The sequence below is a fragment of the Poromitra crassiceps genome, assembly GCF_964638095.1.
Source record: "Poromitra crassiceps genome assembly, contig: HAP1_SCAFFOLD_770, whole genome shotgun sequence".
Lineage (NCBI taxonomy): Eukaryota > Metazoa > Chordata > Actinopteri > Beryciformes > Melamphaidae > Poromitra > Poromitra crassiceps.
In genome coordinates, this window is record NW_028151638.1 from 22,231 (window position 1) to 34,852 (window position 12,622).

Consider the following 12,622-nt stretch of genomic DNA (forward strand, 5'->3'; position numbering starts at 1 on the left):
AATCCCACTCGATTTGGGGGCAGAACATGCCAGGATTGGCCAACGCCAAATCCAGTCCCCGGAATTGTCAAATCAAATCATCAACACGCTATGGCCCGCCTCTCAAACCTCTGTCATCTCAGGCAAGATTTGTTTTCAGTCCGATACGTCTCTGACCCTTGCACCACTTGGGTTCAGCTCATCTTTAAATTCGACTGCATTTATTTATATAAAATAAAGCTAGGGTATCGGCCCCTTGTCACAATATCTATGACATCATTGTTACGATATGGTATTTATTATTAGCTGGGAGATGTGGTTCCGTTCCGTTATGATAGGTGTGATTTGGACAGCGTAGATTATAGCTAGGGATAGACTGACGTCACACAAAAGGGGTGGAGTGTTGTTTGATTCTTTAACAGGTCGCAGCTGGGCCGCGCTCTCGGTGACTTTTGGGAGTGGCGAGCACACCGTGAGGAGCGAGGACGCTAAGACGCTAACGCGGACTCTTGCACAACAGAGACTGTTTTTGCAACAACCTCCACCACACGGACCACGGATACACCTTTTTCTCCTAACCCCTGAACGGCCATACTGAGAGCGGGCTGGCCGAGCTGAACAGACGCAGCAGCTGAGAAGGGCTCGTCTGATCAGGCACGAGCTGGTCGTAGCCACGCCAAGGCAACAACACCGACAAGCCTTGGGTGAGCCAAACATGCATGATACCCCTAAGGTAGAATTACATTCACCCAGGTACTTTCACGTTAAAACCACACGTAGGGAAGCGCCAGTTTACGGGCTGATTAACCTTAGTGGGGAAACTAGGACTTAGTACGAGCTAGGTTAGTTAGCAGCGTAACATCATCATCAGTGCCTATGACATCATCAGTGTTGTCATAAGATGATTTTGGTCAATAATGATGTCATAGACATTGTGACATCATCAGTGGGACAAAAATTGAAACAGATATTGCCCACTTGCTCCTTTTTATATAATAAAGGATGTATTACGATTTTGCCAGGTCTTAAATTACTTTTTGGGTCATGAAGTTACCATTACTTTTACAAAGTTTATTTAGTTGAATTAAATAACAAAGCATTTGCTTGCCCAGCACCTTGGGCAAGCAAATTATGAACGTTGGGTATGAAGGCATTAGAGTTGTACTGTATGGGAAGACTTAAAGACATACAGTATAGACCTTATTCGATTGACGTCACTCACGTACGGGCACGCCCACCGCCGCCATATTGTTGACATTCCGCAGCGCGCTGTTTAAAAGTGACTGACAGCTGTCATAGCTTAGGACGCTAGCCAACGTTACTTACTAGCCTATTTAATGCCGTTTTACTGCGTCAGGAGCTATTTCACAACAGCGATAGTGTGCTGTGTTACACGGCTGTAGTAATAGCAGCAATAAAAGCCTGGGTGTTAGCTACTAGCTACACAAACGTGAAGGGAAAGAGACTATGAGGGTAACGTTAGTATCAAACATTGGGGTCATGCAAGCAAGGGTCAGATCAAACAAACATTTAACGTTAGGGTTATTTACCTTTGCTGTCACGACAATGTTTGATGATGATGATGATGATGATGTCGTTGGTGGCACAAAAGTAAAAATGTCAGACCAATTGCCACAGATGAAATAGTTATAGCTAGGACTCAAGGGATTTGAAAGCCTTCAGCTCCTGAGACGTGTGTAGCCTATGCCAATACTGTATTCACAATGTCCGGTACGTTATACCTGGCAATATAATGAGTTATATTTACTCCAAGTCCGTTTTTTATAGGGGTCCGCACCTCCGACCAAACTTATTTTTTCATCACTTCTCTTTCACAAAGCCATAGCTGTTGCTATACGCTCGGCTAGACCTACATTACGGCTGCGGTTTGTCAACAATATGGCGCCGTCCAGGGTTATCGAATAAGGTCTATAGCCATTGTAAAAACCCAGCAGCAAATGCCTGCTGCCATCATCCCCCAAGATAGTTTCACATCGGCAGCATCAAAGTCTGATCTTCCTTCATATTCCTCACATACTTTCAAGTGAATAATTGGCTGATTCTTGATAGGTTCACTTATAACAAACTAAGTTGTGATAGATGGAATATTAGATCAGTTCTAGTGATTACAAAATTTAGCAACTGATTGATATGCATCTACATCTAAAATGTCCGTGCAGTGTGTTGAAATAGGTGGCCATAATGATGTCAAATTTTAAATGCATTAGAAATCTGAATAGTATAAATATTAATACTAATAATAATGCGTTATGAGTTGTTCCAGTTAATTTAGTTAGATTATGATTAAGAATGATCTTTCCATTATGAGGACTTTTCTGGAATGAAAACACACAGACCCAGACACACACACACACACACACACACACACACACACCTCTGATGGTGAAAGTCGTCTCCATGCCGGCATGAATGTGGTCAGTCACATGGCAGTGGAGCAACCAAGTCCCAGGATTTCCGGCCTCCATCTCCACTGTCTGGAAAGTCCCGGGGAAGAGATCAAACACATCTGCACGATGCGCACGGTCCGTCTGATGTGCACACACGCACACACGCACGCACACACACACACACACACACACACACACACACACACACACACACACACACACACACACACACACACACACACACACACACACACACAGACACACACACACACACACACACACACACACACACACACACACACACACACACACACACAGAGGAGGAAGTGAGCATGGAGTTGAGGAACTGAAAGCATGATCATGATCCGTCTGATGTGCACGCACGCACGCCCACACATACACACACACATGCGCGCGCACACACACACACACACACACACACACACACACACACACACACACACACACACACACACACACACACACACACGGTTGGTGACAGAGACAACACAGAGGAGGAAGTGAGCATGGAGTTGAGGAACTGAAAGCATGATCATGCCAACCATACATGAGTCAGCTTTTTATCTGGGTGTAAGACCTTCACATATTACACCCTAGACATTAATGTGCAATGACACTATTTTAGCAGACAGAAATATGAGCTAGTCTTCATAGGGTACATGACACAACATCAATATTTACTATTGTCAAATAACAGCACAAAAGAAGAGAACAATTTAAATCAAAGTAAAAACTATGGAACTAGGCTCTAAATAAGCGTGCACTTTTAGACTGTGATGATGATGGTGATGGTGGTGGTGGTGGAGAAGGTACCTTGTAGGTGAAAGTCTGAGCATGGAAGTGTACAGTGTGCATGTCCACTTCGTTGCCCATGCCCAGGAGGTACCAGTCGACTTTCTGGCCCTCCGTCATCACCAGGCCATGGAGGTTACCATACAGCTTGCCATTTATCCCTTCAATACACACACACACACACACACACACACACACACACACACACACACACACACACACACACACACACACACACACACACACACACACAGAAGCAGTCAGTTTGTGTCAGGGCATGACACCAAACGAGTTTATAGTTAAACAAATAAACCATAGTTTATATTTCACTCACTGATGCCATCATTACCAGCATTTTTCTTTTCTTATTTTATTGTACAGCACAAGTGGCTTTTATTTGGGACTAAAACATAAAAAGCAAACAGTGCCATCCATACATTTTACTTTCACAATTTGTTCTTAACCTATGTATGGCGACTTTCTACAAAATAAACCGGACTGTTGAACTTTAAATAAACAAGTAGAAAAGCATTGTGATTCCGTGTTTGACGTGTCAGGGTAACAGAGCCGAGGGTTGGACAACATCAGGTTCAGTCATCCTCGTCCCAGTCCTTCTTGCCCTGGGGGAGCTTTGGGTCCCCCTGCAGGTTTGGCCATGATGATCTGGTCCACTCTCAGTACTGTGATGGCAGCGTTGGTAGCTAGTTTTATGCCCCAGTGTTTGACCAGGTAAGGCTCCAGAATACCAGCCTCAAGCATGTCTTTCACAGCAGAGCCTTCTCCCTCAATGTCAAAACCGATGTTTTTGTTTCCCTCGTGATGCACAGCGTAGTTTAGAGATGAGCTCGCTTCCCTTCACACCAGAGTTCTCAGCCAGGGCGCGGGGCCGGCCTCAAAGGCTTCTGCGAACTTCTTGATCGCATACTGCTCCAGACCGGGGCAGGACTCTCCATAAGAGGCAATCTGTCTGGCCAGCTCAATCTCAGTGGCTCCAGCTCCAGGTACCAAGCGCTTGTCCCTGACGAGAAGCTTGAAAGTGTTGACTGCATCATCAACGGCCCTTTCAATGTCATCCATCAAGTTGTCAGTGGAACCTCTGATCACCAGCGTTGAGATGGCACCATCCTCATTCTCGTGTTTGAAGACAACCACCTGGGTGTCTCACACCTCCGTCAGGTAGATGTTGTCACAGTGACCCATCTCCTCTGGAGTAGGAGTGGTCATCCTGGGAAGTGCTACAGCTCCCACGGTCTTGCATAACCTCCTCAGGTCCCATTTGGAGTTGAATCTGAACACCATGAGGTTGTACTTATTGGCGTAGTGCAGTGCCATGTCGGCCACCTTGCCCCCAGTCACCACCACGTTGGCACCGGCCTCCTTGATGCCCTTCACCTGCGCCTCCATCATGTCCTCCTCTCCCTTACTGAAGTTCATCAGCTCCTGGGCATTATTTATCAGCACTGTGCCCTTGGTCTCTGTCACCATACAATCAAAGGGGCAGGAGAAAACTGCAATTTTGGCATCTTTAAATGATGTGATATCTCCCTCTGTGTCCTTCTTGAACGCCATGCCATGTAGCATGGAGGAGGATGTCAACCCACAACCCAAGATCTTGTATACTCTAACGTTGGCAACATTGAAGCTGCTGGATTCTAGCGGGAAGATGGAGACACAGGCCTGAGCGATGAGTTTGGAGAGGAAGTCTTCGTTGCCGTACTGTTTGCTCATGATTGCTGAACGGATACAGGGCCGGCCTTAGCCATCTGGGGGCCCTAAGCAGGATATAGATTAGGGGCCCCCTCCCAGGGGCGGGGGTTTGGGGGCATCCGCGCTGGAAGTACTTTTAAGTAGGGGGAGGTGTAAGGAGGGGCAGGGCAGTGCCGAAGAAAATTTGAAGTTTTTTGGACTTTTAGCCATATTTAGAGGAATATTTAAAACAAACAAACGTGACGATGATGACGCTCGTTTGTAGCCCTATCAGTGTCAAGCAAGCGTGTAGAACCCAGCAGCCATAAGGGTTGCCAGGTCAGTTAAACCAGGGGTTCCCAACCTTTTTTGTGCCAAGGACCGGTAGATACATGCAGGACCGGTTTTCAATTGTAATGGTTTTAGTTACATAATATTTACTCACCAGGTGGCGACAAAAGGTAAATAACAGCCTTTTGTGTTGTACTGTATGTAGCCTACAGTATTTATGTTTTTGTTTAAACTACAAACATAAATAAACGTCAACCTATGTTTTAACTACCACACACAGCCTATAATATTATAGCCTATGTTTATTTAACACGTTCACTGCCATTGACGAGATATCTCGTCTTACAAAATCCAACGGTTGACTGCCAATGACGAGATATCTCGTCTTAAAAAAAAAAAAAAAAAAAATTGACGGTGGGACGTGGATCTAACCCTTTTACGTCTCCTATATAAATATGGGAGCCACCGAACGTGTACAACCCATTCCACCGACCCACTAAGTGGCGACAGTGCTCTCCAGAGTAGAAAAAGCCGAGCCAAAACTGCAGGGGAAAGCGCGAGGAAACCATTCTCATAGTGTAAAATGGATTGGCGAAAACGCTTTCGCGCTGACGCACAACGGTGGCGCACACCGGTGGGGGGTTCCAAAAATAGACTGGGTGCACACTTTGAAACACGCAGCATAAATAAGCCCAGAATCGCAAAAGCTTCATCAAAGCTCTCAACCGAAACCCCAAGAAACGAGCGAGCCCATCAAGACTCGCCCGACGAGGGGCAGCCAGGCAGCAGACAGCCAAGGAGGGCGGAGGAGAACGCCCACGGAGGGAGGAGTTTGAAGGAGAGGGGGGTTTCCTGCTGTTATGGAGGAAATTACTGTTCAAAACTATTGTTTAGATGTCTGACGTCTTACTGATGCGAAAAATAAATGGTTAAAGTGACTGTTCTATCGAATTTCACAAAAAGCCAATTATCTCAGCTTAAATTTTCAGACGCTGAAACCATGCTGTATTCAACTGCTAATGTCTACATAACTACTAACTCTACAAACTAACTCTTTTAGACAGAGAAAGCACACATTCTATTAGTTCTTTTGAGATATTTTGTATTCACAAAATCCTAGCAGAAAATAATCCTCGGCTATTGAAAGATGAGCCAGAATCCTAAAAAAAAACCACTTGGCAGAAGCTACCTACAGTATTGAAAAAACGGCTGGCAGTGAATGTGTTAAAAAAAAAAAATTGAGGGGGCCCCTGGCAAATCCCGGGGCTCTAGGCAGCCGCTTAGTTCGCATATAGGGCGGGCCGGCCCTGAACGGATAAAAGCTGATGCCTCATCAACATCATGGAGGTTCTTGGCTGAGGAACACACACATTCTGGCAGGATCTCCAGAGCCTATTTACATGCCATCTCATAGCCTTCAATCACCTCTGACACAGACAGGCCCATTCTGAGCAGCTCTTCAGCCAGCCCCAGGATAGCACCAGCAAACACCAGGACAAAGTTTGTCCCGTCTCCGACCTCCTGCTCTTGCATGTGGGATGCCATCACAATCATCTTGGCTGCAGGGTGTTGCCCCTCAAGCTCTCTGAGAATTGTCGCAGCATCATTGGTGACAAACAGCTTCCCCAAATGGTTGACGATAAATGCATTCATGCCGTTTGGCCCATAAGCGGTGTGTGTGGTCTGAGCCAACTCCTTACAGGTGCGGATATTACGGAAGACCCTTCAAGCCCTGAATACTGCTTAGCGCCATCCTTCAACATTTGGGCAAAGCCCGGAGCTTTGGGTACGTGAAAGGCCATTTTAAGATGTAGCAAAGATAACTGCAGTGTATTTGAGTTGGCTTAGGCACTGAGTGGTCCAATTTATAACCCAGCAGGGAAGGCTTTATGACATCACTGATGATGTCACAATGTCTTTGACATTGATGATGTCACTGTTTAATCACTGATGTTGCAATATCTATTGGGCCCTTCACATGGGGTCAGTCATGTTTACCGTGAATACGACCGATTAACCGGGCCCCTCGTGTGGTATTCTTGACATGTTACGGACGGACGGACATTTTTGATGAACACTACTTACATTCATGTGTTGATAACTAAAGAATGGATGAAGCTAGAATATATTCATTCCCCCCTATGAAAGCCCCTCTTCTTTCTTTTGAGATATTCAGTGTTTACATATTCATAGAACTATTCTGTGGGTCTTGATATTAGTGAAAATGATCAAAGACGCTGGTGGTGGCAGGCAACTTTTTTTTTCAAAGCTGGTGGGCAAAGAACTGAAGAGGCCTCACGCAAAATAAATATTCTTATATTATTCAATTTGTGTGCTTATATTTTAGTTCTCTCTTTCTCCATGCGACATCCCATTACCCTGAATCTGTATGGCACAGGACTATCCTATCCCATTGCTTTTGCTGCTGCTGCAGTGACCCTGTTTCCGGACAGGAATGAATTACTTCCTACAGTTTAATATCTGGTCTTAACACTTTACTTTCACTCTGTCGCTCCACCTCTCCCTCTTTCTCTCACCATGCATCAGGTTGCTCTCCTTAAAATCCTCGTCCTCGTCAATCCTCGTCCTCGTGTTTGGGTCGGTGCCAAGGTACGTTTCGATGTTCTTCTCCAAGTACCAGGACTGGTTTTCATCAAACACCATAAAGAGTAGAGCAAACTCATTCTCCACATCTCTCCTCTGTCTATCTGGACCCTGTAAAGTCTGAGGTCTGCAGACCACCAGTGGCCCCAGGAGACCGCTGTACAGATCCTGAATGTAAACAAACCAACATGCTGTCACATAAACATTGACATAGACTTTTTAACCCCTCTTCAAACAGACATGTCAAGAATAAAGAACACATTCTCATTTACAGTAGCTTAATACTGTCAAGTGTGTGCTGGTTTTTTTTTTATCGCATTTTTTAAATCATTCCCGCTGCTGTCCCGGTGTGGGTACCGGATCGGCTCGCCCTACCAGATGTGCTCGGCTCGGGGTCCGCGACTACAGATGAAGTTAAATTTATTTTCAAAAAGTAGGCTCATGGTTATGAGAAATGGTGCTGTAACACTTCAATCATGATCATTGAATGTTTGTATGATTCATATTTTGAATGTCTATCATGTCTGATAATATCAGTAGCTTAGGTTGTTAGCTAATCTAAAGCTGTCGGACATTTTGCCCACGTTAATCCAAGTGTGTGCTATTTGTGTGAATGGTAGCCTACATGCAGTGTGTGTACGGCGTAATGACTCCGCGCTGAGATGCCTCTCTTCTTGCGGTGAGAGAGGGCATCTGCTCGGACTAGAATAGAGAATCCCCCAAGGGGGGAGTTTAGGCAAAGGGGGGGTTTTCTTTTTAGGTTTTATTTCTTAAAGCAAAAAGTAAGGTTGTCTGGCTTAAATGCCAATTCAGCGCGCCGAATTATGCCGGATTGGTTGGTCACCTTACGCCCGCTGTATCGCTGCGACCACGCACAGACGGCGATTTTCATAAGCCGCTGCGGGGTTTCTCAAATCTCAATGCTGAGTCAGCGCGCCGAATTACGCCGGATTGGTCGCTGGATGCGGCCACGCCCGGTCGGTGGTTTTCGTAAGTCGCTGTGCTGCCGAGCCAACCGGTCGGCGACAAGCGTCGCCTTCCGCCCAGCGCCCGCTGTATCGCTGAGGCAAGCAGACCGGTTGGCAGTTTTATGCAAAGGGCTGAAAGCCGGGGTTGTCTTTCTCAATGCTAGGGGGGGTTTCGGCTAAAAGGGGGGTTTTCTTCTGTACTTTGATGAAATGGACAGTGGAGTAGTAGTGTGTGTACTTTGATGAAATGGACAGTGCAGTAGTAGTGTGTGTACTTTGATGAAATGGACAGTGCAGTAATAGTGTGTACTTTGATGAAATGGTGTGTGTACTTTGATGAAATGGACAGTGCAGTAATAGTGTGTACTTTGATGAAATGGACAGTGGAGTAGTAGTGTGTGTACTTTGATGAAATGGACAGTGCAGTAGTAGTGTGTGTACTTTGATTAAATGGACAGTGCAGTAGTAGTGTGTGTACTTTGATGAAATGGACAGTGGAGTAGTAGTGTGTGTACTTTGATGAAATGGACAGTGGAGTAGTAGTGTGTGTACTTTGATGAAATGGACAGTGGAGTAGTAGTGTGTGTACTTTGATGAAATGGACAGTGGAGTAGTAGTGTGTGTACTTTGATGAAATGGACAGTGGAGTAGTAGTGTGTGTACTTTGATGAAATGGACAGTGGAGTAGTAGTGTGTGTACTTTGATGAAATGGACAGTGGAGTAGTAGTGTGTGTACTTTGATGAAATGGACAGTGCAGTAATAGTGTGTACTTTGATTAAATGGACAGTGGAGTAGTAGTGTGTGTACTTTGATGAAATGGACAGTGCAGTAATAGTGTGTACTTTGATTAAATGGACAGTGCAGTAGTAGTGTGTGTACTTTGATGAAATGGACAGTGGAGTAGTAGTGTGTGTACTTTGATTAAATGGACAGTGCAGTAGTAGTGTGTGTACTTTGATGAAATGGACAGTGGAGTAGTAGTGTGTGTACTTTGATGAAATGGACAGTGCAGTAATAGTGTGTACTTTGATTAAATGGACAGTGCAGTAGTAGTGTGTGTACTTTGATGAAATGGACAGTGGAGTAGTAGTGTGTGTACTTTGATGAAATGGACAGTGCAGTAGTAGTGTGTGTACTTTGATGAAATGGACAGTGGAGTAGTAGTGTGTGTACTTTGATGAAATGGACAGTGCAGTAGTAGTGTGTGTACTTTGATGAAATGGACAGTGCAGTAGTAGTGTGTGTACTTTGATGAAATGGACAGTGCAGTAGTAGTGTGTGTACTTTGATGAAATGGACAGTGGAGTAGTAGTGTGTGTACTTTGATGAAATGGACAGTGCAGTAGTAGTGTGTGTACTTTGATGAAATGGACAGTGGAGTAGTAGTGTGTGTACTTTGATGAAATGGACAGTGCAGTAGTAGTGTGTGTACTTTGATGAAATGGACAGTGCAGTAATAGTGTGTACTTTGATTAAATGGACAGTGCAGTAGTAGTGTGTGTACTTTGATGAAATGGACAGTGCAGTAGTAGTGTGTGTACTTTGATGAAATGGACAGTGCAGTAGTAGTGTGTGTACTTTGATGAAATGGACAGTGCAGTAATAGTGTGTACTTTGATTAAATGGACAGTGGAGTAGTAGTGTGTACTTTGATGAAATGAACAGTGGAGTAGTAGTGTGTGTACTTTGATGAAATGGACAGTGCAGTAGTAGTGTGTACTTTGATGAAATGGACAGTGGAGTAGTAGTGTGTGTACTTTGATGAAATGGACAGTGGAGTAGTAGTGTGTGTACTTTGATGAAATGGACAGTGGAGTAGTAGTGTGTGTACTTTGATGAAATGGACAGTGGAGTAGTAGTGTGTGTACTTTGATGAAATGGACAGTGGAGTAGTAGTGTGTGTACTTTGATGAAATGGACAGTGGAGTAGTAGTGTGTACTTTGATGAAATGGACAGTGGAGTAGTAGTGTGTGTACTTTGATGAAATGGACAGTGGAGTAGTAGTGTGTGTACTTTGATGAAATGGACAGTGGAGTAAAATGGACAGTGGAGTAGTAGTGTGTGTACTTTGATGAAATGGACAGTGGAGTAGTAGTGTGTGTACTTTGATGAAATGGACAGTGGAGTAGTAGTGTGTGTACTTTGATGAAATGGACAGGGCAGTAGTAGTGTGTGTACTTTGATGAAATGGACAGTGCAGTAGTAGTGTGTGTACTTTGATGAAATGGACAGTGGAGTAGTAGTGTGTGTACTTTGATGAAATGGACAGTGGAGTAGTAGTGTGTGTACTTTGATGAAATGGACAGTGCAGTAGTAGTGTGTGTACTTTGATGAAATGGACAGTGCAGTAGTAGTGTGTGTACTTTGATGAAATGGACAGTGCAGTAGTAGTGTGTGTACTTTGATGAAATGGACAGTGCAGTAATAGTGTGTACTTTGATTAAATGGACAGTGGAGTAGTAGTGTGTACTTTGATGAAATGAACAGTGGAGTAGTAGTGTGTGTACTTTGATGAAATGGACAGTGCAGTAGTAGTGTGTACTTTGATGAAATGGACAGTGGAGTAGTAGTGTGTGTACTTTGATGAAATGGACAGTGGAGTAGTAGTGTGTGTACTTTGATTAAATGGACAGTGGAGTAGTAGTGTGTGTACTTTGATGAAATGGACAGTGGAGTAGTAGTGTGTGTACTTTGATGAAATGGACAGTGGAGTAGTAGTGTGTGTACTTTGATGAAATGGACAGTGGAGTAGTAGTGTGTGTACTTTGATGAAATGGACAGTGGAGTAGTAGTGTGTGTACTTTGATGAAATGGACAGTGGAGTAGTAGTGTGTGTACTTTGATGAAATGGACAGTGGAGTAGTAGTGTGTACTTTGATGAAATGGACAGTGGAGTAGTAGTGTGTGTACTTTGATGAAATGGACAGTGGAGTAGTAGTGTGTGTACTTTGATGAAATGGACAGTGGAGTAAAATGGACAGTGGAGTAGTAGTGTGTGTACTTTGATGAAATGGACAGTGGAGTAGTAGAGTGTGTACTTTGATGAAATGGACAGTGGAGTAGTAGTGTGTGTACTTTGATGAAATGGACAGTGCAGTAGTAGTGTGTGTACTTTGATGAAATGGACAGTGCAGTAGTAGTGTGTGTACTTTGATGAAATGGACAGTGGAGTAGTAGTGTGTGTACTTTGATGAAATGGACAGTGGAGTAGTAGTGTGTGTACTTTGATGAAATGGACAGTGCAGTAGTAGTGTGTGTACTTTGATGAAATGGACAGTGCAGTAGTAGTGTGTGTACTTTGATGAAATGGACAGTGGAGTAGTAGTGTGTGTACTTTGATGAAATGGACAGTGGAGTAGTAGTGTGTGTACTTTGATGAAATGGACAGTGGAGTAGTAGTGTGTGTACTTTGATGAAATGGACAGTGAAGTAGTAGTGTGTGTACTTTGATGAAATGGACAGTGGAGTAGTAGTGTGTGTACTTTGATGAAATGGACAGTGGAGTAGTAGTGTGTGTACTATGATGAAATGGACAGTGGAGTAGTAGTGTGTACTTTGATGAAATGGACAGTGGAGTAGTAGTGTGTGTACTTTGATGAAATGGACAGTGGAGTAGTAGTGTGTACTTTGATGAAATAGACAGTGGAGTAGTAGTGTGTACTTTGATGAAATGGACAGTGGAGTAGTAGTGTGTACTTTGATGAAATGGACAGTGGAGTAGTAGTGTGTGTACTTTGATGAAATGGACAGTGCAGTAGTAGTGTGTACTTTGATGAAATGGACAGTGGAGTAGTAGTGTGTGTACTTTGATGAAATGGACAGTGGAGTAGTAGTGTGTACTTTGATGAAATGGACAGTGGAGTAGTAGTG

The 12,622-nt window shown here is 44.1% G+C and overlaps 1 protein-coding gene and 1 pseudogene across 2 annotated transcripts in view; both read right to left on the minus strand.

Annotated features, from left to right (window-relative positions):
* Nucleotides 1-12,622, minus strand: part of LOC310771539 (ferroxidase HEPHL1-like) — a gene marked incomplete at its 5' end in the record, with an annotated part of 60,382 nt that overhangs the window by 12,751 nt on the left and 35,009 nt on the right. Inside the window, 3 exons of the mRNA XM_083664129.1 lie at nucleotides 2,375-2,528; nucleotides 3,222-3,361; nucleotides 7,715-7,949. Of these exons, the coding sequence (XP_083520255.1) occupies nucleotides 2,375-2,528; nucleotides 3,222-3,361; nucleotides 7,715-7,949 (529 nt within the window). The remainder of the gene's footprint in view (nucleotides 1-2,374; nucleotides 2,529-3,221; nucleotides 3,362-7,714; nucleotides 7,950-12,622) is intronic.
* On the minus strand, nucleotides 3,791-6,979 carry LOC310771540 (T-complex protein 1 subunit theta-like; annotated as a pseudogene). Its single transcript has 2 exons — nucleotides 6,491-6,979; nucleotides 3,791-4,933 (listed from the first exon to the last, which is right to left on the minus strand). The product of its transcript is annotated as a T-complex protein 1 subunit theta-like (transcript).